The sequence below is a fragment of the Chenopodium quinoa genome, unplaced genomic scaffold (assembly GCF_001683475.1).
Source record: "Chenopodium quinoa cultivar QQ74 unplaced genomic scaffold, ASM168347v1, whole genome shotgun sequence".
NCBI classification, from domain to species: domain Eukaryota; kingdom Viridiplantae; phylum Streptophyta; class Magnoliopsida; order Caryophyllales; family Amaranthaceae; genus Chenopodium; species Chenopodium quinoa.
This window is the reverse complement of record NW_018743196.1, coordinates 1,352,862-1,373,975: the sequence shown is the minus strand read 5'-3', so window position 1 is coordinate 1,373,975 and position 21,114 is coordinate 1,352,862. Positions and strand designations below refer to the sequence as shown.

The 21,114-nt window shown below is 35.8% G+C and overlaps 2 protein-coding genes and 1 non-coding gene across 6 annotated transcripts; 2 read left to right on the top strand and 1 right to left on the bottom strand.

Moving 5' to 3' along the window:
* The first annotated feature begins 364 nt into the window (after positions 1-364).
* Positions 365-6,664, top strand: LOC110733051 (DNA replication licensing factor MCM7). The gene is made up of 15 exons (XM_021913073.1): positions 365-736; positions 827-894; positions 1,259-1,318; positions 1,408-1,631; positions 2,325-2,502; positions 2,710-2,832; positions 2,996-3,085; positions 3,356-3,498; positions 3,749-3,926; positions 4,397-4,588; positions 4,841-5,013; positions 5,127-5,330; positions 5,571-5,736; positions 5,868-6,089; positions 6,257-6,664. The coding sequence occupies exons 1-15, from the start codon at positions 703-705 to the stop codon at positions 6,359-6,361; spliced, it is 2,160 nt and encodes a 719-aa protein (XP_021768765.1). The 5' UTR covers positions 365-702; the 3' UTR covers positions 6,362-6,664.
* TRNAH-GUG lies at positions 425-496 on the top strand. Its single transcript has one exon. It is a non-coding gene; the product is annotated as a tRNA-His (tRNA).
* On the bottom strand, positions 6,445-19,476 carry LOC110733050 (SAC3 family protein B-like). 4 transcript variants are annotated; one of them, XM_021913069.1, is made up of 16 exons: positions 18,499-19,476; positions 18,293-18,397; positions 17,479-17,694; positions 16,469-16,594; positions 16,102-16,281; positions 13,603-13,827; positions 13,237-13,496; positions 12,480-12,580; positions 12,171-12,386; positions 11,071-11,298; positions 10,833-10,924; positions 10,661-10,754; positions 9,872-9,964; positions 8,864-9,768; positions 8,675-8,789; positions 6,445-8,587 (listed from the first exon to the last, which is right to left on the bottom strand). In XM_021913069.1, exons 1-16 carry the CDS (start codon positions 18,657-18,659, stop codon positions 6,845-6,847), a joined length of 4,860 nt encoding a protein of 1,619 aa, XP_021768761.1. In that variant the 5' UTR covers positions 18,660-19,476; the 3' UTR covers positions 6,445-6,844. The 4 variants fall into 4 exon arrangements, with proteins under 4 accessions (XP_021768761.1, XP_021768763.1, XP_021768764.1 ...); XM_021913071.1 differs by lacking the exons at positions 18,293-18,397; positions 18,499-19,476 and having other exon boundaries at positions 16,469-16,586; positions 17,479-17,622; XM_021913070.1 differs by lacking the exons at positions 17,479-17,694; positions 18,293-18,397; positions 18,499-19,476 and adding an exon at positions 17,248-17,458 and having other exon boundaries at positions 6,845-8,587.
* Positions 19,477-21,114: the final 1,638 nt, after the last annotated feature.

The window sequence follows — 21,114 nt, the reverse complement described above, 5'->3', positions numbered from 1 at the left end:
CATTTAATTTTGTATAAGACGCTTTCATTTTTTTTTAAATAGAAAAAAAGGTAATGACCGAGTTTCACGCCTTTATATGATGAAACTATTAGTACTTTTTATAAATTGTATGAGTAAAAGATATACGAAGTATAAATTGTAATGAGTTTTATTTGGACGTGAAAAACCTAAATGAACTATTCATGAACATTATGGAGTTGAAAATGATGTTGTTCGAGCTATCTTCAATTATTTGATTTGAAGAGTTTATAACTTTTGTTCAAGCATTATTAAGACCTTGTTTTTGAAGTTTGAACTGTTCAAAAGCTTAAAAAGAACAGGGTCTAAAAGAATGCAAAGGGATACTATCCAAAAAAAGGAGAAAATAAAAAAACAAAACAGCAAAGAAGAAGTATGTAATTAATCATTCTTAATAAACAACAAAGTGGCTGTAGTTTAGTGGTTAGAATTCCACGTTGTGGCCGTGGAGACCTGGGCTCGAATCCCAGCAGCCACACTTTTTTATTTCTTTTTCCCGCAAAACTCCCTTCAATTCCCTTAACTTGCCACGTCATCAACCCGCGCTTTTCTTCACCCATTTTCCCGCCAAAATTCCCCTATCTCTCTCCCTTTACCCTCTTTCTCTCTCCTGGCCGCCATTTCTGCAACTCTCCACTTTCTCTCTCTAGAATCACACTTTCTCTCTCTTCTCCAACTGCAAGAATGAACAACGACGTCGACTATGAACAAGATCGAGGTATTTCTATGTCCTTCTTCTTCTTCGACGATTTTCACTCTTCTCTTTTTTCTCTCTCTTTGTTTAATTGCTTTTGGTTTTGTTTAACAGGTCTTGCTCGAGATTTTCTCGTCAACTTCGCTGACATTCATGGTGAAGCCAAGTATATGAATATTCTTGTAAGTTTTAACTTCTTATCTTCGTTTTCTTCATTTTAGGGTTTATGCTTTACTTCGGAAATTTGCAGTTGTTAGGGTTTATGCTGAGTTCGGAATTGTGCAATTGTTAGGTTTTTTATGTTAATTTGAAGAATACATTGTTCGTTTTGGGTACAGAAATGTATAATTGTTAGGTTTTTGATATTAATTTGAACGATAACTTGCTTATTTTGAGTTTGGAAATGTGTAATTGTCAGGTTCTATATGTTATTTTAAGAATTATTTGTTTACTAAGTTCGGAAATATGTAATTGTTAGGTTTTTTATGTTGATTGAAAAGAAGATTGATTTTTTAATTTTTTTTATCATGTTGATTTTGATTCTAGCAAGACGTGGCGAATCGGAAGAGTCGAGCAATACAAATAGATCTGGAAGATTTATATAATGTAAGTTGTATTTTTTCAAATTTTGATGCAATTAGTGTTTCATATTGATGTTTTTAGGTTCTAAGTATATCCAATTCTGATGTGTGTAGTACAAGGACTCGGATGATGAGTTTGTGAGGAAAGTAACTGAGAATACAAAGAGGTATATTGGAATCTTTGCGGAGGCTATTGATGAGCTTATGCCAGAGCCCACTGAGCCGTTTGTTGATGATGATCATGACATTCTGATGACTCAGAGGGCCGAAGAAGGGACTGAGAATGCTGATGGATCAGATCTTTTTCAGAAAATGCCGGCTGAAATCAAGCGGTTTTAGTAAGGACACTTTTCATTTATTAAATCGTCTATAACCTAATGTAGTGTTAGTTAATTGAGTGAATGCTTGCGTAGTTGTGTGTGCTACTATGAGTGCGTGTTTGTCCATTGCAGCTTATAGTCAGTAAATTTTGAAATGTAGACAGTAATTGTGTAAGAAAATATTTCTAGATAACATGAAAGAAAATTTAAGGGGGTGAGTGTGAACTGTGAAGTGCTGAAAATTATGTAAAGATTGTGACTTTTGTGTGAAGAGTGCTCTACTTATTGTGGTTGGTTTGGAGAATTAATTTTCATTCCAAACTAAGTGTTTCTAAGATAAAGTGGACAATGGAGTTATTTGGTATTGCATTAGTATTAAGATTTATAATCAATTGTGCATTATCATTTCAAATCATCAATAATATATTGAATAAGAAAAGCTATATACTCCATTTGATATTATGAATCCACTTGTCTACTTTTTCTTATTTTGTATCGAGGAATAATGTTAAAATGCAAAGTTTATTTTGCTGAACTCAATGACTTATCCCATTGCACAGGCTTTCAGAAGTTAAGTCCATATCTTTACCTACATTAAACATGCTTAGTTTACTTAGTGATCTGCTTTCCTTTGTAAAGGAAGGTGCCTGAAGGTGGTGCTACCTGATAGCATATGCTGTTTCCTAACGTTTCATTTTGTTTGATATACAGTGAGGTTTACATACACGCATCTTCAAAGGATCGGCCTTTTACAATCCGAGAGGTCAAGGCTTCCTACATAGGACAGCTTGTCAGAATATCAGGGATTGTGACTCGCTGTTCGGATGTTAAGCCTTTGATGCAGGTGGCAGTTTATACTTGCGAGGATTGTGGTTTTGAAATCTATCAGGTAACTTTACCGATGATTTATAATCACATTCTTGTGGACATATATACATTAATGATATGTTGGCAGTAATTTCAATAGTAATCTATACATGCTCCATTGTACTACCCATCTTCAGAAAGTTACTGGCTCTAAAGTTTATATCATTTTGAAGACCTTGGCTTCTAATGCGCTGTTTTTATTTGCTTATTTAACTTTTGTCGTGAACAGGAAGTAACAGCCAGAGTTTTCATGCCCCTATTTGAATGTCCTTCAAATCGTTGCAAAACAAACAACACAAAGGGAAACCTCATCCTTCAGTTGAGAGCATCAAAGTTCCTGAAGTTTCAAGAGGTTACCTGTTAACTTTGTTCATCCCATTATAAGATAGGCAGATGAAACCATATGTTCTTCCTTCTTGAAACTTAAGCATTAGTTGCCTTTTTTTGTGTGTCTATTTCGATGCTTTTTATATTTCTTGACTCACCGAGTTTACCTTTGATACTTCAACTTTCAGGCCAAGATTCAAGAGTTAGCTGAACATGTTCCAAAAGGGCACATCCCAAGGTCCATGACAATCCATCTAAGGGGCGAATTGACTAGAAAGGTTGTGGCTTCTTCTTGCATATGCTTTAATGTGAAAAATATTGATATGTCAAAGCCTTCCAGTAGAAGAAATTCATGGTGTACTCTACAGAGTATACATGTCATTTCAATAGTAGTGACTAGCTTTTTATGTTTCTCTTGTCAAAAATAGGTGTGATGAATATTTTCGTCTTAGTTATGGGTGAGGAGGGTGCAGTTGTCCCTCTTTGGTTTTATATGAGTGGTAGTTTTCCTGTAGTTTGTATTTACTTTTCCTTGGTAATATTTTCAGGTTGCACCTGGTGATGTTGTTGAATTATCAGGAATATTCCTGCCAATCCCTTATACTGGATTTAGAGCTATGCGAGCTGGCTTAGTGGCAGATACATACTTGGAGGCTATGTCCGTCACTCACTTTAAACGAAAATATGAAGAGTAAGATACTTTACTACCCCATCTGAACTCACTGCCATGGTCTACTTATATTCGTTTCAATCTTTCATCTCAGCTTTCCTTACTGAGTTCTAGTTCAGAAGACTCTAAAGTCATTTTGGATATTTATCCTCTTTGACTCTAAAAAATTATTAGTTTTCTTCTTTTTCTTGTTTGTTGCACAAGGGTTTGAAGAGAATAACGTTTATACAAGAAACTCCATGAAAAAGGCCTTTTAATTTCTTTTTTACAGGTATGAGCTGAGGAATGATGAGGAAGAACATATTGCTCGCTTATCTGAGGATGGGGACATCTATAATAAGTTGTCACGATCATTAGCTCCTGAAATTTATGGGCATGAAGATGTTAAGAAAGCCCTACTTCTGCTCCTTGTTGGTGCCCCTCACAGAAAACTAAAAGATGGAATGCAAGTAAGCAGACATAGAGAAAAAACATCTTACTATTTTCTTTTTAATACATTTAAACCCCCTCCCCACTTTGCTCAGACTACTTATACTTTGAAAAGATAAGTTGCTGAGTGAATCATTGGGTGGTTTTGTATTACTATGATAATTGGATACTAAAGATTATTTATTATATTTTGTATTCCTCTCATAAGTGGTGTCTGCTTGAGCTACACTCTTATCCTCTTTCTTTGATACCTTAGCTTTTCTGTTGTCCATTATTTAAGTTATACAGTTGCCTAAAAAATCGTTGGGTAGTAAGGGCAGGTTTTATGGCTGGGGTGGGAGATGGAAAGCACTTGGTTTTTGATAAAGCCATTGTACAACCAGATTGATGATAATTAGTGTTCACAAATCACACATATGAGATTCTATTATTCTTTTACAATTCCTGTTATACGACCTTTAACCTGTAAAGATCACTTTTTGGATTGCAGATAAGGGGAGATGTACATATATGCTTGATGGGTGATCCTGGTGTTGCCAAAAGTCAGCTTCTGAAGCACATAATAAATGTAGCTCCAAGGGGTGTCTATACCACTGGAAGAGGAAGCAGTGGAGTTGGTCTAACTGCTGCTGTGCAGAAAGACCCAGTCACCAATGAAATGGTCCTTGAAGGCGGGGCACTGGTAATAATACTTTTGCAAGAATCAATATACCCATTTGCTTAATAAACAGACTTGTCTTAGATTTATTATAAGCAATTCTAGATAATATGACAAATTTGGCACCTTTCTCTGATGAAGAATTGAAGAGTGGCTTTTAATGCCTTGAGCTATTTATTATTGTGTTGGCGGAGTTCATTGAAGATATCGCTTTTGTTAGGTGATGTAGAATTCATAGGGTTTCCTTAAACTATGCTGATTACTGGCTTCTACCAGGTGCTAGCGGATATGGGTATATGTGCTATTGATGAGTTTGACAAGATGGAAGAATCAGATCGCACAGCAATACATGAAGTAATGGAACAGCAGACAGTAAGCATTGCCAAGGCTGGGATCACAACTTCACTAAATGCAAGGACTGCAGTTCTTGCTGCTGCAAATCCTGCTTGGTAAAATTTCAAATTAGTTTGTGCAACTCACTTTCATTGCCTTGTGGCTTAAAAGGCATTCATTAAGGCATTGTCAAACCACCTCAGTTAAAGCCTTTTCTGAAATGTTTCAGGGGACGGTATGATCTTCGAAGAACACCAGCTGAAAATATTAATCTTCCTCCAGCTCTTTTATCAAGATTTGACCTTTTATGGTTAATCTTAGACAAAGCAGACATGGATACTGATCTTGAATTGGCAAGGCATGTTGTCTATGTTCACCAAAATAAGGAATCTCCTGCTCTTGGATTCACTCCTCTGGAACCATCGGTTCTTAGGTAGGACCTACTTTCTAATCTCTTCCTTGTCAAGCTATTATAAATTATATTTTTTCCGCACAATGGATGTGGTTGGGCTCCAGTTTTCTAAATGCATTTCCTTGTGATTTTTGGAAGATTGATCCCCCTTTCTTTTTTGTTCTGTAATGTCTTGAAACTCAGTCTTGTTGAATGTTTGAGTCATATTACTGTATATGGTTAGAGTGGCTCAAGTTTTCACACTTTAATCTTGATTCTCAGGGCATACATTGCATCTGCCCGAAAAGTGTCTCCTAGTGTACCTAGGGAGCTTGAGGAGTATATTGCCAGTGCATACTCCAGCATACGACAGGAAGAAGCCCGGTCAGACACCCCCCATTCATATACAACTATCAGAACTTTACTCAGCATTCTACGGTTATCTGCTGTAAGTCAACAAACTTATTATTGTCTGAACCTAGGAAGGTGTTAGGCACACCAGTAACGGCAACTAGTTGGAAAGAAGCTAAATACAAAAGATTTAAATTCTTCTTATTGTGATTGCTATAACGTGTGTAGGCACTTGCTAGACTCCGTTTTTCAAGTATTGTGGAACAAAGTGATGTCGATGAAGCACTAAGGTTGATGCAAATGTCAAAATTCTCCCTGTACTCAGACGATCGTCAGAAATCTGGCCTTGATGCCATATCTGACATTTATTCAATCTTAAGAGATGAAGCTGCAAGGACTAACAGATTGGATATCAGCTACGCACATGCTCTTAACTGGATTTCCCGAAAGGTAATTAACTGACCACATTAACCATAATATGATGTTATCCAAATTTGAGAATGATCATCAATCAACTTTATCTGAATGGCGCCTTTTATTATCTCATTCTGGATTTTTTTTGTTCTTTTTAAAATTACCTGTACTTGACAAATATTTTGGTATCTTTTCTGTCACAGGGATATAGTGAAGCCCAGTTAAAAGAATGTTTAGAAGAGTACGCGGCCCTGAATGTGTGGCAGATCCATCCCAACACCTTTGATATTCGATTCATTGATGCCTAAATGTTGCTGGATGTATTTATTATCACTCATGCAGAGACTAGCTTTGGGTGCCCTTCATGATGAGTTGTAATTTTATTACGTAGTAGTATGATAGATTTGTAATTTTGAGGTAGATTTTTCTTGTTTACAGCGAGTTGGCAATTTATTATAATTAGCTGCAAAAGTTTGGGGGTTCAATTAATTCTATTTCTATGAAACAGACTAGCAGAAAGAAGAAAAAATTTGGACCAACAGTTCAAGCAAAGTACTGTAAAAGTGAACTGATGAATTAGTCATAATTCTAATACAGCAGAGTATCAAAAATTGACTTTCTATTATGATATTGAGATTATCTTATCAATTCATCAATCTTTGTACAAAGGCTGCTTCACACTTGAAAAACCCGGTGAAGCTGCAAAAGCTCTAATTTATAACCCTCTGAAATAGCTCTAATGATACATTATGTTACAGGATGTCTGAACATGTTACACGGAATAGACGGAATCAGAAGTAAATTGACAACTTCTTCTCAATATCATCCTGCAAAACATTACACTGATCTAGCAATTGGCTCAGCCTATCAGCTCTCTTTTCATCTTCAAGAACCAAGGGTGTATTATTTTTTCTCGGATAGATATCAGAGTATTCAACAGTGTGAATATCTGAGCAGTGGTTTCTCTCTTCCTCCAGATCAGGCACAGTAATCCCAAAAGTATTCTCACTAGAAGCTATTGCTGCCACTTTTTGAAGAGCCTTGGGGGAAGATCTTATTCTTTTGGAAACAATTGGGCTGCAACTGACCTCGACCATCTCATCCAACGAGGGATGAGTAATGTAGTGAGATTTAGGAACTTCAAGTTCCAACTTGTCAAAAAACAGAGGACTACCGGCTGATAAAGATTCTTCGAGAATGTAAGCTTTACATGAGAAACTCGCTGAACTGTTTATATACCAGTTAAATACTCGTCGGAAAATGAGCACCCAATTTGGGACCACCTTGTATTCTGTGTCATGAAGCTCAAGTCTAGTGTATTTTTGAACCATCAAAAGAGCTTCTTTAGTTGCCATCATTAAATTCAACATATTAACTGATTGTGTGAAGTATCTGATCAAACAGTCTTGAAGAAAATGATTTTGATCTTCAATATCCTTTTCACTACTGCAGCCTCTGCTCAGCCAAGATAAGTCATCAGGAAAAGGTGGCAGCATGCAATTTCTTAATGCAGATATTAACGGCTCTACTTCTTCAGGTGAGCTCCATCCCAAAGTTGGCAAGAACTGCTTCATGGCTTTAAACTCAGCAGTAGCATCATCCAACAATGACAATTCAGGGCAAGGCCACCCAGTTGGATTCATGTTAGCAGCAGTAGTAATATTATTAATCGATTGATCCAAAGCTTGATTAAAGGCTGAGATACACTGGTATGGACCTACTTTATCACCCATAAGGTCGAGCGCATCCAAGCATGAGTTCAGATGAAAGGAAACCACCTCACGTATTGTTACACAAAAAAGACCAAGTTGTGAGTGTGATTCAGAGGCTAACCACATCAGCCCCTCCTTTAACTTTTGATCGCTAAAAAAACCATGAAACTGCCCCTGACCCTCCTCAATTAGGCGAAATACCATAAAATTGCTGACCCGTGACTTATCAAGGTCTTCAAGCCCAAGATTATCAACTATACTGCAGGAAACTTCTGCAAAGTTAGCTTCGCCAGAACCACTTGTAATCAAAAGAGGAATGCAAGCACCAGCAGGTAGTAATGTCACGAGATTGTTAAGCTGAGCCTTTTGAGTGTCCCATGGGAGAGTCTCTGATATGGGAAACAGTATAGCATTAACTCCAACTAAATTTTTCTCGAAAGCACCAGGCTGTGTTTCCTTGACGACAGATAAGCAGCACCTTAAGTCACCAGACTCATCAGAATCCCACTTCCTCCAAACTGACAACCCTGGAGCTGAAATGACCAAATTCTCCACTGATTCCTCTTTTCTGGCAGGAATCAGCTTGTAACGCAACCATTCATCTAGTGACAAATGTGATACAGGACTCCTTGCTTCCATTCCATGTTGCAACCAAGAGAACGAGATTACCTTCCAACATATGCAATTCACATTTTCATTTTTTTCCGCCAGCTTACTCGCCACAAGGTCAGAGACATTCCATCTCACCAAAGACAGCTGGCTCTTTTCGTATCTTTCATTCATAGCTTGATCAATGTTTAACTTCTGGCAAGGTGTAGGCTTCTACACAAAAAAGGGACATTAATAATACAGCAAAAAAAAAAAAAAAAAAAAATCACCTGGAAAAGAAGATGAAAAGTTGAAACTAACATCTTGGTTTTGCCAAATTGGTGGCCCGAGAGAGAGTGAACTTAAAGCAACATTTGCAGCTAATCTGTTCTGTTCACGGATAAATTTCTTCCTAACAGAGCGCCTTCTCCATAGTCTGCACAGAGAAATGGAATGTAAACTGATGCCACAGATATGCATAATTAGACTTTTAGTGTACAAAAGAAAAACCTTAGCAACAGCCTAAGCTTAGCCTCAGCAACTTCTTCGTCGTAGTTTTCAACAATATCAACATCAACTTTCTGCTGCATATCATACAATTCTTCGCTTGGCATTTCTTTCATGGACACATTATCTTGTATTGAGCTCACAACACTAGAATCGGTTTCAGAAACAGGTGTTGGCACTTTTACAACATAAGCAGGCACCACTTCTGGTCGTACTGATTTGGGTTCAGATTGAACCACAACCTCCAGAGAACTTTTTACAGGTTCTATGAAGTTATCCTGCCTTGTCCATACAAAATTGGATGAGTTGGCAACTGGAACAAATGGTTGTACAGGGAAACTCTTTGGAGGTTCCTTAAAGCTCAATTGACCAGCATCGGCAATAAAAGAGCCATGTCTTGGGGATAATGGAGAAGGCTGATTCAGCATGCTATTACTTTGAAAACTTGCAAAAGTGTCAATGTTTTCTTTCGGAGATTTTGCAGAAACCATGTGACGGGGATCCATGAAAGATTGAATATCACGTGATATCATGTTTGTTGATATTTCAAGACTTGGTTGGTCTTGTATGTTACGTATTGGTGATGAAACAGCTTCAATGTCCATCAGTCCATCATCAGAAACAAGAGGAATCCTTGTTTGTAAAGGTTTCACTGCTGCATGGTTATTCTTTCTCTGCTTGTCTGACTGAAGCTCCTTTCTAGGCTCAGATGGCAACAGTGTTACTTGATGTGAAGATAATACATCCTTAACAATGGTATCAGATTTCTTTCTGTGAACAAGTGTTGAACACCGAGTGGGATAATCTTTATCATCATTCAGAAATGGACCTTCCTTCACCATATACGGCTCTTCGAATTCCTTAATTAAGAATCCGTGATACTCCAAGAGGCTCTCAATGTCCTCACCCTGATAAATGCACTAATTAACGTTTCAAAAAAAAAAAAAAAAAAAAAAAAAAAAAAAAAAAAAAAACACCTTCCCTAAAGGCGGGGAAGGGACAAGGAATTACCTCCATGCCAAGCCACTTGGCAACTTGTGCCACAGGGATACCTTGATTATTCTGCAGACCAGAGTGTAGAGAAGCAAGAGCCTGTGTCCTCAACTGTTCAAGAAGACACAGCTGGTCAGAACACAGTACAAATACAAAGTTTTCATAGTTATGCTCTGATTGAAAACTAAATTTGCATTCATCTGCTAATAATACAAATACAGAAATATACAATGAAAGAAAATTTTCACATAAATTTTACATACTAGTCATTGTATCTAACACAACAAGTCTCTAGTCAAATGTTTGAATACACCTTGCTAATACTTTGCCATTCCTTCACTGATAGTAACATGATACAAAATTGTATCCACAGATGAAGGAAGCCTGTACTATTAGTTAACTTATTGTTTTGAATCCTCATAAAATCAAATTTCTGCCACCTCAGCCCCCTTCCATGGAAATGTTATAGTTTTGCAACTTCCCAGATTAAGCCTACATCCTTAAGAATTCTTCATTGCACCAGAATAAAAAGCTATCACCCTCTTTGAGCTAAATACACTTAAGTTAGGTTGCCTTAAATCGTAGCTTGATCGAGTTCATCATAATCTGTGTCCTCCATATACAACAGAGTGCTTACACAAAAGGAGAAGAAGAGAAAGATTCATGCCCTCTTTGGCTATGGCCCAAGCTGGTTTATAATACATAAAGTTTTGACAAGCGATCATGCATTGGTGTCAAGATCAGACAAGAACCATGACAAGTAGGCATACTTGAAAAAACTTGATACAAGCAGCATCAAAAACATACCTTTGAGAAGTGAGCATGCATTAGACATGCTTGAAGATAGCTTGCTTTCCTTGCATGCCGGAAGAAAGCTACAAAATTGGCAGTTCTACAGGATCTGAAATACACAGATCATGCTAGTCATTATATTACTCTAAAAATGAACCAACAAACAAACTTTTCACCAGGAAACAACCTCGCAACATCACGTGCAAATAGAACATCTAGTGTTTGCCTTATCTCAACCGTCATATTAGCAAGATCAAGTGAGAGCTCTGAAGGTTCTACCTACATCAGTTCATCCAGTTAAAGATATAATAATGTAAAGGTAATATTAAAGGAAATGTCAAAAAAAAAAAAAAAAAAAAAAAGTTTTTTTTTTTTATTTTTTTCTGGGGGAGAGGGGGGGTGATTTCAAGCATGGCATGGCTTACTTTGTAACCGGGATGTTTGTCCAGTTTAAGGAGAGCATAATAACCACGAAATTCCTTTTCAGTAGGAATAAAGATTCCTCTCTTCCTGTGATCATCATACATCTGAAATAATTCTACAGATGTTTTGTTCATCTGTTCAATATTGAGGTGAGCATCAAATCCTTCAGAAAAGCCTTCTCCTTTTGAGAATTCGCACAATTCATGCATAGCTAGTATATGAAGCCGGATCTGAAAATTTAGAAATCAAAATTAGACCTTGAAGGTTATCATCTCACTTAAGTTCTCCTACCAATGAAAGAAAGGCCAGCAACAGGTCAGCGCACTGAAGTCAGCATAAAAACACATTGAAGCAAAAGAAAGAATAGAGAACACACAGAAAAACAAATTATGTAGTTTCGAGAAAATGAAAAAGATGCAGCGAGATACCAATATGTGGATTAAAGCCGGACCAAAGAAAATACAATTACAGCACCCAAGAATGCAGCAATTACTCTACTGTTACAATAGCATGCCCTTAGAATAGAATAGCACTGAATTGGAAAAGTAGGAAATCTATGCAGAAACACAATGATCCATATATATATCTCAGTTTCTTTTTACTTGCAACAATTCTCATTTTGCGTTTGACAATGTATTATTTAAGTCAATAATATCTTTAATTATCAATAAGTAAGAAATACAAAAATTTGATATTTTAAAAGATTAAAAGAATCAATTGAGACAAAACTAACAAGATCCCAAATGACTATTTTTCCTTAATTAAAAATCATCAAAGCAAAGTATTTGAGTAGTATAACAGCAATTAAAAGTGAGTAACTGACTAGAGTCTTCCTAACTCCATCAGGAACTCAGTCTAAATCATAATGAATTGCTTTCATTCTAAGTTCACATAAAACCCAAGCATTCCCAGATGTTTTTTCTTTTGACTACAGACCCAATGGATCAGACTCCAGTCCAAAAACACACAGCTCATAAATACACCAACATTAATAGCAAGCACATAGCTCATAAACAGACTGACATCAATGGCACACAATAATCTCCACCCATATAGCATGCTTGAAATCAATTTTGGTGCTAAGACAGGATATGAAACAAACCATTTGCTCCAGCATAGTTATGGCCCTTTCATTAAAGATATGTTGCATTCTCAGGTCCATTCGTATTGCTCTCATCCTATCCCACATGAAATTGTACAAGCGAAGGAATCTATCATCATAAGGTTGATCTAGCAACCCTAGAAGATAATCCATTGTCTTTTCCAATATTGGCAAGGGGCGAATCAACTCTGCTTCCCTTTCAGCAGTTCTATTATACTGCAATACAAAAAAGGAAAACAGACCCATGAAACATTAGCAACTCCTATATCACTTTGTATCCTATTAGCTGGGAGGCATAGATGACATTACCTTCTTAACAGCGAGTGTCTCAGTAGTTTGATTTCTATCCCCGTCCAATCTCTCATATTGATCAAGATCTCCTTTCCGTTCTCGTTCACCCCTCTCTGATTCTGTATATCACAAAAGATTAAAAAAAATATATATACATACTCAATAGAAAAACTTTTTAAGTTACAATTTGAATGCTGATGCTGGTCAATTGAATAAATCCCAATCAAGTAAACTCTTGTTTCCTGGCAGATAGGCCAAATTGCTACAGCATAACAGCTTGACTTCTACATGGCCTAACTTAGGTAAGAGCAGGTCACACTGCATGCCTATGCAGCAAAAGTGGTTGCTGTCTCGAATCAAGATACTTACGAATGGGTACTTGGACAGTTTAAACCCTTCAGAGGTCCAGAACAAACTAGACCCATGGTTTGAGTTCCTTAGAGATGAGCGATGATATTCCTGGTAAATTGCAAAATTTCTCACTTGTATCAATCCCTTGACCGTTGATCACCCAATAAAAACAGATGGATATGGATCCACAATCCACCAGCTTTGCTAGAAATAATCAAACTAATTTCACTCAAAAGTTAAACTGCAGAGTTTGAGGTTTTGGCAATCAAAATTGACAGCATCAGTTCTTTAATCCAAACACAGGATGTGGAGAGGAAGAAAATTTTAATTTCAGCAGTCTTTCCTCAAACAAATTCAAGCCAAGTGTAGAAAGCTGGTTAATGTTGAGAAGTTTATCTATTGATTTAGTCATTAAGACATATACCTGGACACATATCAGTACACAACCCCACAATAGCACTGCTTGATAGCAAGTCTTCATTATCAATATCCTGGTTTTCCAATGATCCTGAAGGTAAGTCTCCCAAAGATTTTTGTTTTTCCACAACAGAACGATCAGTTATTGAAGGAACTTTTCCCTTAGTGACATTTTGACCACGTTGAATTGTGTCACCCCGTTCACTTTCAACTATGTCATGCTCAGTCTTAAAGCGAGCCAATCGCTTTGCCTTGGCTTGTTCTTCTCTGAATCAAAATAACAAAGATTACACTCTAGAAGAGTAATACATATTCAAAGAAATATAGAAGCAATCACTGCTGAAAATATGGAAAAGGTACATAACAGTTGTACCTATCAGTATCATCTTCAGTAGGATTGGAGTTCATTTGAATAATTTGACCAGCAGAAGAGCTAGGTGATCTAGTTCGCTTAGAAACAGAGTGGCTCGCAGGCTTGGTCATATAAGTATCGCCATTCATTCTATCAACAGATGGCGATAGTTGGTGATTATATTGTGAATCGGGTAGTTGACCACTACTCATTCCAATCCTTGACTTAGGAGGAGACAAAGAGGGCCTGAAAAAGATATTAGCACTATTAGAAGTTAGATCAACACTAACAAAAGCACATAAAGGAAGAGGTGACATACTACAGATGATCTGAATTAAGTCGTATGTACTTGTCTCACATTCCTAAAAGGCTAATACTACATGTTAGCCAAAGATCATACTACCTCCGTCCTTAAGAGTTCTTATGCTCCCCTTTTAAGTCCGTTCCTGAAAGTTCTTTACACTTTTGCTTTTTTCTATTTTTGGCAAACACCTTTCCACAGTCTCATACTATTTCTAACTTTTTGTTACACCGCTACGTTTTTACACAATCTCTTACTTTTTCCACTTTTTACTTACAGCCACCCACCTTTTTCACTCTCTCTCACTATCCACCTTCTAACACCCACTCACTACATCAACACACTCTCACCAATTGCGTTAATTTGTGTGCAAACAATAACCGTAAATAGCTTTTGGTAACTGAGGTAGTAAATTACATAATCGGACTTCGATAAACAAAACAAGCTTAAAATGGGAAAAGCAAAAGAAGAGAAAGAAGGAAAATTAACTATAAATTATTAAATTATACTTTATAAGTCAGTAGAAGTTTATAAACACACCATTTCTGAGACAGTTGTGTCCCCAGAGATCAGTCCCTGCAGACTTGAAGATGAAGCAACTTAACATTGAGAAACATGAATATGGAATCCTGACCTAGGAGAACATGACAGCCTTATTGGACATGCCAGCTGAAGAAATATATTTTAAGACATTATTCCAATATTAACTTCAGGGATAAGGAAAATTTAATAATCTCATCATCATACAGAAATTAGAGCTTTATAAACTGCATTGTCTTATGAATGTCCAAAAATTATTTCAGGGCAAAAGTAAAAATAAATAAATAAATAAATAAAAAATCAGTAATCTTATTCAGCTTGTCCTGTACAGAAATTGTGAATCAAAACCCTACAAGTGTCTAGTTATATGCATAGCTAAATCCAAAAACAATACTGCAAGTTTGTTGTGTACCAAAAACGCCACCAAAAGTCACAACATTTATTCGGTATCAAGGGCTCCTTAATAAATACACTAAAACCTAACAATGTTTGATTAATCCTTGACAAGTTATTAACTAATCAGGCAGACAGGAACTTAAAAAAAAAAAAAAAAAAAAAAAAAAAAAAAAAAAAAAAAAAAAATCACTGTTACTACAACTTAACATTTCCGTCTTTTGCTTAATGGCATTTCAAGGAAACCCCCTATCTAGCCTGCTTTTGTGCTAAGAACTATGTTTAGCGAGCTAATGTGAGCAGATATGAATGACATGTCAAACCACAGCCCAAGAATTCATCCTCACCACCCCCCCCCCCCAACAATTATAGCCCCTTCCCATGTTGCAAAAAGAAATGCTGGCCCCTAGGCAAGATAAATAAGCCCCTCCCCATTTTGTAACACCCAAAGCCATTTCCAGAAAAAGTAAACAATAGTTCATTATACAATGAACAGCAAACGGAGATCATGTTAGATGATATTTTCAAGACGGTAAATAAGTTGGAGGTCAATAATTGAGATTCTTTGACTTAAGGAACATCATCAAAATAGTCCTCACTAAACGTAATTTCTCAGCAATTATAAGAAAGACCATCACGATACCATCCAATTACTCATGACTCTCAACAAATTGGACGGCTCAGCCAAAAACAGGAATCCAAGCAAACAAGGAATGCTTTTAGTTAGAAATGCAACCCCTGAGGTTGACTACACAGATAAACAAAGCTTTCAAGGCAAGCACAGTTAATATTATGTTCCAAGAGTTGACACTACTAATTAATCCGTGAACTTTGACACAATTGTAGTTCAAAGTTTCAAAAAGAAAGAAAGTGAGAGAAAGAAAAAAGGAAAAAAAAAAGGGGGGGGGGGGGGAGAAGAATCACCAAATGGGGCACAGTCCAGGAAAATCCAGATAATCTACAGAAGGTTTCCTCTCAAGAAAAGTTTATCATCTATAACATTATAATGCATGCAGCCAGAATTACCTTCAGAATCTACAGAATTAAGTATTTGGTTGGACTCAGAATATATGACGTATCCAATCCTGGCATGAATATATGTTGTGATTTGAGCCCAAAACTGACAAACCCATCACAGCAGTTCTGTATCTTTTTTTTTTGGTGTGGGTGGGTGGGGGGGGGGGAACGGACAATGAGGACATCATTACACATGTAATAATCACATAGTTTGTTCAATCTCAGACCAAAATGAAAAGAAAGTGGACAATGAAAATAGTTTACTCCACCTTCTAGAAACTTCTCGGTGAACATAAGAATTCCTCTGAAAATCATCCTCAGGAGACAGTTCTTTTGAACTCCAAGTATTAACATTTTTTGTAGGGGAAATGCTTCTTTCATTTTGTGAGCTAGTGGTGCGGCCAACAGGTCTTCCAGGGACACCCCAAGTTTGAGAAGATGTAACAGGTCTATCAAAAAGATAAAAACCATCCGTGTGAATCATAATTTAGTAATAATAACCAAGAAATTAATGTTAAACTGGCAAGGCCCAGAAAATATATAGCAGCTACCTAGATTGTAATAAGTTCACAAAAAAAAAAAAAAGTACTTCATATTATCCCTTCTTTGATATCAAGCAATGGAGCATTGACTGACCTTTGAGAATTACTCCAAGAAGGTTGGGGATGGATTATTGAAGGACTTGCAGCAATAGTTGAAGAAGGTGACTGCCTTCTCTGTGTAGTTACACGGTCATGATAATCAGAGGAAACATCTGCATTGCTAAATCATGTGGAACAATTGAAATTAGGAAATACATTCAAGATGAAATCTACCATAAAACAGATTTTAAACAAGAGGATAATTTAGAGAGTTCAAAAGGTCCCTTAACAATTTTTCAAAACAGGTAATAGCTCAAAGTTCAACATTCTAACGTTGGAAAACAATAAGAAAAATTGTTGAGCGTACAGAAAACAGAAACAAATACTTATGACTTGAAAGTTGTAATCTCTACCTACTTCTCAGTAAATCAACTAAAACCCAAGTGAAATCTGAAGACATACTGAGGTATATAACTGTAGGCAAGACGGATCAAAGACAAAATTCAATAGTCCAGCATGACAAGTCCATGAACCTAAAAGGTTACCTAACTTGCCTTTATTGTAAAGAACATCGCCAACAATGTAATAACTTTAAAATGAAATACATAAAAAAAATAGTCCAAGTACCGGTGGCTTAATTTGAAGGATTTTGATAAGATTATAGAGTGACATATGCATAAACTCCTCCTCAAATTCAACTAGGGGATGCACAAAATATATAGAGAATGCTAGACATGGTTTCTGCACTTTTGACATCTACTCGTCATATGAGAAGAAATTTCACACACACACACAGGAGAGGGTATTTTGACTTGTAAAAGATAACCATTGCACCTTCTCATCCGATACACGAGTAACTGTAAATTGTACATGCATCTTCATATAGCACCCACAAACGCAATCGATCTAGCAATTACAAGTCGCCCAGCAGGGTGGATAAGACGTTTACTTGCTAAGTGCGCCTCATATTATCATGAAATTACACAAAATTAACCTTAAATATATTGCACTCATTACAGAGGGGAGGAAAAAAACCTGATGAAGGAAGGAACAAGTCAAGCTTACCGTTCCATGATATTGCTAGCAGGATCTTGCAGAAAATCATCATCATATCGAATAGGAGGTGTTCTGGACCTTTCCGGATTTTGAAAGTGTGGAAACTTAGAAGACGTGGTTGTTCCAAGATCTTGCGGAGTAGATGGAAAAGGTCTCTTATTACTTTGGTTACCAAAATCTCCAGCTAATGGGATTTGCTTATCACCCCTATGCAACAAAGGAGCTCTAAACAAAGGAAAAGGAAAACACAACATCTCCTATTTAACGGTATTTCAAATTGATAGTAAAAATAAAAAGTAAGAAAGCACTAAATTAAGGAAATAAAACCTAGTCATGAAGACTCTCCAAAAAAACAGTATGCACATTGCAGTCACTTGAAATAATGAAACTCAAATATAGATTTGATAATATTACTATCAATCAGCGTAATGCTTTCATCCATAGCTAACTTACTTCGAAAATCAACGGGATATAATAATCACCTAGTCATGAAGACTCTCCAAAAAGACAGTATGCACATCGCACAATCACTTGAAATTATGAAACTCAAATATAGAGTTGATAATGTTACTACCAGTCAGCATAATGCTATCATCCATAGCTAACTTACTTCGAAAATCAACGGGATATGATAATTCAGTATCACCAATTCGCTATTCCCCGCCCCTACTATTTTAGGCTAGTGTAACAAAACTATGAAGTGAACTGTGTTCCCATACCATGATTGATCAAGTCCTAAAAGCTAACAATGCTTTGAATACAAGTGATGTAATCTAGAATCATTATATAAAATAAAATGAAAACAACATGATTATGATCTTACCTAGCTGGTGCAGCATATGGTTGAGACGGACTTGTTACTAGACGAGCATTATGGCCATTATCGATAAGAGAAGGTGGTCGTGTTCTAGTATGAGCATCAAACGTCCTACAATCAAATTAAAAAAAAATGACAAAGGCAGTATGAGAAACAACAATTAACTTAAACAGTTCAAATTCCTCAACAATGACTAGATATGAGAGATATACCGGGGGCTCGGGAATCGTGGACCGGGACCGGCAGAGAAACCGGTGTCCGGAAAGGGAGGAGGAGACGAAGTCGGCGACTGAGGACGAGAGAAGGACCCGAAAGAGGTTGGCCCACTTGGTGGAGCAATCGGCCCTGAATTCTTCCCGAATCCAAACGACATTGCTCAATCAATCTCCACCCCTTTCTCTCTCCTCTCAAACAACCAAACTAATCACTAATTTCAGTAATAGTGACCTAAAATTCAAATTTTTCTTCAATTTCAATGGCAACCAGATCATTTATATAACTATAACTTCAAAAAATCAATGATAATGTAAATCAAAACTCGAAATTTCCCAAATTTATAACATAAATTAGCAAGGAAATAACCTAGTGGAATTGTTATTGAGCTTACAACAGACGATGATGAGATTCACTGTAGTGTTATTGCGATTGAATTCTCGAAATTGTACGAAATAGGGAGGAATTTGAAAGCTGAATAATTAGGGATTAATGGCGGGAGAATAAATTTGTGGAAAAATTAGGGTTTGAAAGTCGGTCGATTGATGTAAAATTGATTGAACGGAGGATTTTAAATAATAAGGGGCGGTTTAGAGAAGACGCTAATTAGAGTCACAGAAGAGAGGATCTGAGTTTGAAGTTCCTTTCTGAAATTGTGATATTCTCTATAAAGTAATAATCTAGTAATACGGGCCAAGTCGGTCCACCCACGACCCATGGTTAGTTTACCTTCTATCGATGCTCGGGTAATATAATTTGATTAAACTTTGACCATGAAATGTAAACGCTAAAACTATATCTATGTCATAATCTTGTGTCAAAAAAAAAAAAAAAAAAATAAAAAATATTAAAAATGTCATAATCTAGTATTACGGGCCAACTCGACCCACTCACGAGATCACGACGCATGATTAAGTTTACCCTGTACGAGTGTTTGCTTATCTGATAAAAAAAGTCTTTAGTCATTTACCTCATCGTTTTATTAGATAACTAGTGTGTGGTTCGGGCGATGCCCCAAGTTGCTAGTTTGTAATTAACATTCGATTAATTTTTGCTTAATATATTGAAAATCATCTTCAAAATTTAATATTTAGAAAAAAAGATTTGTCTTAGAAGAACCATATTTAATATTTGTAACAAAATTTAATACAAGTTGTTAAATTATCCTGTGATATGTAACGAATAGTACAATTAAGGACTAATCATCTTATCTAAGTTAATTATAATTTTGTTGGATAAGTTTACACAATACATGTATAGCTAGGGCGGTAAGACTTGCATAGTAATACTTGTTGGTCTCAAGTTCAAGTTTTGCTATAGACATTTTTTAGATGTCAAATCTAACTTGTGGAGGTGGCGTGGCATATATTGATGACTTGGCATGTTTATAGAGCTTAAAAGGGTGACACATGACACATATTCTCTTTTAGGAACGCTTTTTAATATAGAAGTATAGATATAGATGTATCAATAGGTAAAAAGAATCAATGAATAACGTAATTCTAAAACGGACACCAAGAATGATACGTGTCAATTCTTGGTGTAGTTTTTTTTTCCTTCCAAAAACACCCCTTTTCCTTTTTTGCTAAAATCTTCTTTAAAAATCTTAGTACAATTTAATTATTATAATATTATTCCAAATCTTTTATAAGTATATGTATCTTATACGAAGTATATATTTTCCTTTATAGCTAAAAAATAAAATAAAAAAAAATATAAAAAAAACCTTTATAGCTATCATCATTTCTCATATCTTTTAATAATAGGACAATATAATTAATTTGTTGTTGTTGTTGTTGGAATTTTGGTTTTTTTACACTTTAATAATCATGTAAGAAAAGTTGAATAAATAAAATGTAATTCTTTTTTATTTGTATCTCCAATACTTTTATATATTAGAAAAAAAAAATTGACCAAATGTCATTATGGAGGTTATTATTCCTATAGGTGTTTGTAATACATAATTATAAATACTCATTGGTTAATAAAAAGAAAATTGACACAAATTTATCATTGAATTTTTAGGTTGTCTAACATGTAGTTTTAATGTACTCATTTGTCTAATTTATTTTTTTTGTTTTATTTCATGTTTTGTTTAAATTAATTGATAATAAATATGTTATAGGTGTATTTTATCTGTGTTATTTTGAATACAATTTTTTTTATTGGTAAAATGTAGTCGAATTACCTTGCATGGCACATGACCTTATCTAGTACATTCTTAATGAACTAATGTGATGATTCTACATGAAAAGAAATAAAATTAATTAAGAACTCATAATTATTATTTTTTTTAATAGAAAAAATATTTCATTAATTAAAAGTCATACGACATCTACAATAGAGATTTGACGTTGACAAATACATAAGATATTGAATCAAATAAAATTTCCCTTCATAAAAACTACGATCGTCGAGTATATCTTGCACTGTGGAGCATCTCCCGCTTATATCGCTGAAAATTACAGCCTTGTTGGAGAGACAATCTAACGATCCTTTGTAGCCGTGAGGATGTTTTCCTTTTGATTCATCTGTTCGTATTCGAAAACTTGATAACTCTTTCACCAATGCTACCATGGATTCAAAAGAAATTTCTCTGTCAAAAAAAGGAGATG

Excerpts from the sequence above, each read along its gene's own strand:
- LOC110733051 (XM_021913073.1), top strand. The coding sequence starts at position 703 with ATGAACAACGACGTCGACTATGAACAAGATCGAG. Across the intron at positions 1,632-2,324 it reads GCTGAAATCAAGCGGTTTTA|TGAGGTTTACATACACGCAT; the intron begins GTAAGGACACTT and ends TTTGATATACAG. Across the intron at positions 3,927-4,396 it reads AACTAAAAGATGGAATGCAA|ATAAGGGGAGATGTACATAT; the intron begins GTAAGCAGACAT and ends TTTGGATTGCAG.
- LOC110733050 (XM_021913069.1), bottom strand. The coding sequence starts at position 18,659 with ATGTCGTTTGGATTCGGGAAGAATTCAGGGCCGATTGCTCCACCAAGT. Across the intron at positions 11,299-12,170 it reads TAACTATGCTGGAGCAAATG|ATCCGGCTTCATATACTAGC; the intron begins GTTTGTTTCATA and ends CTAAATTTTCAG. Across the intron at positions 10,925-11,070 it reads ACAAACATCCCGGTTACAAA|GTAGAACCTTCAGAGCTCTC; the intron begins GTAAGCCATGCC and ends GAACTGATGTAG.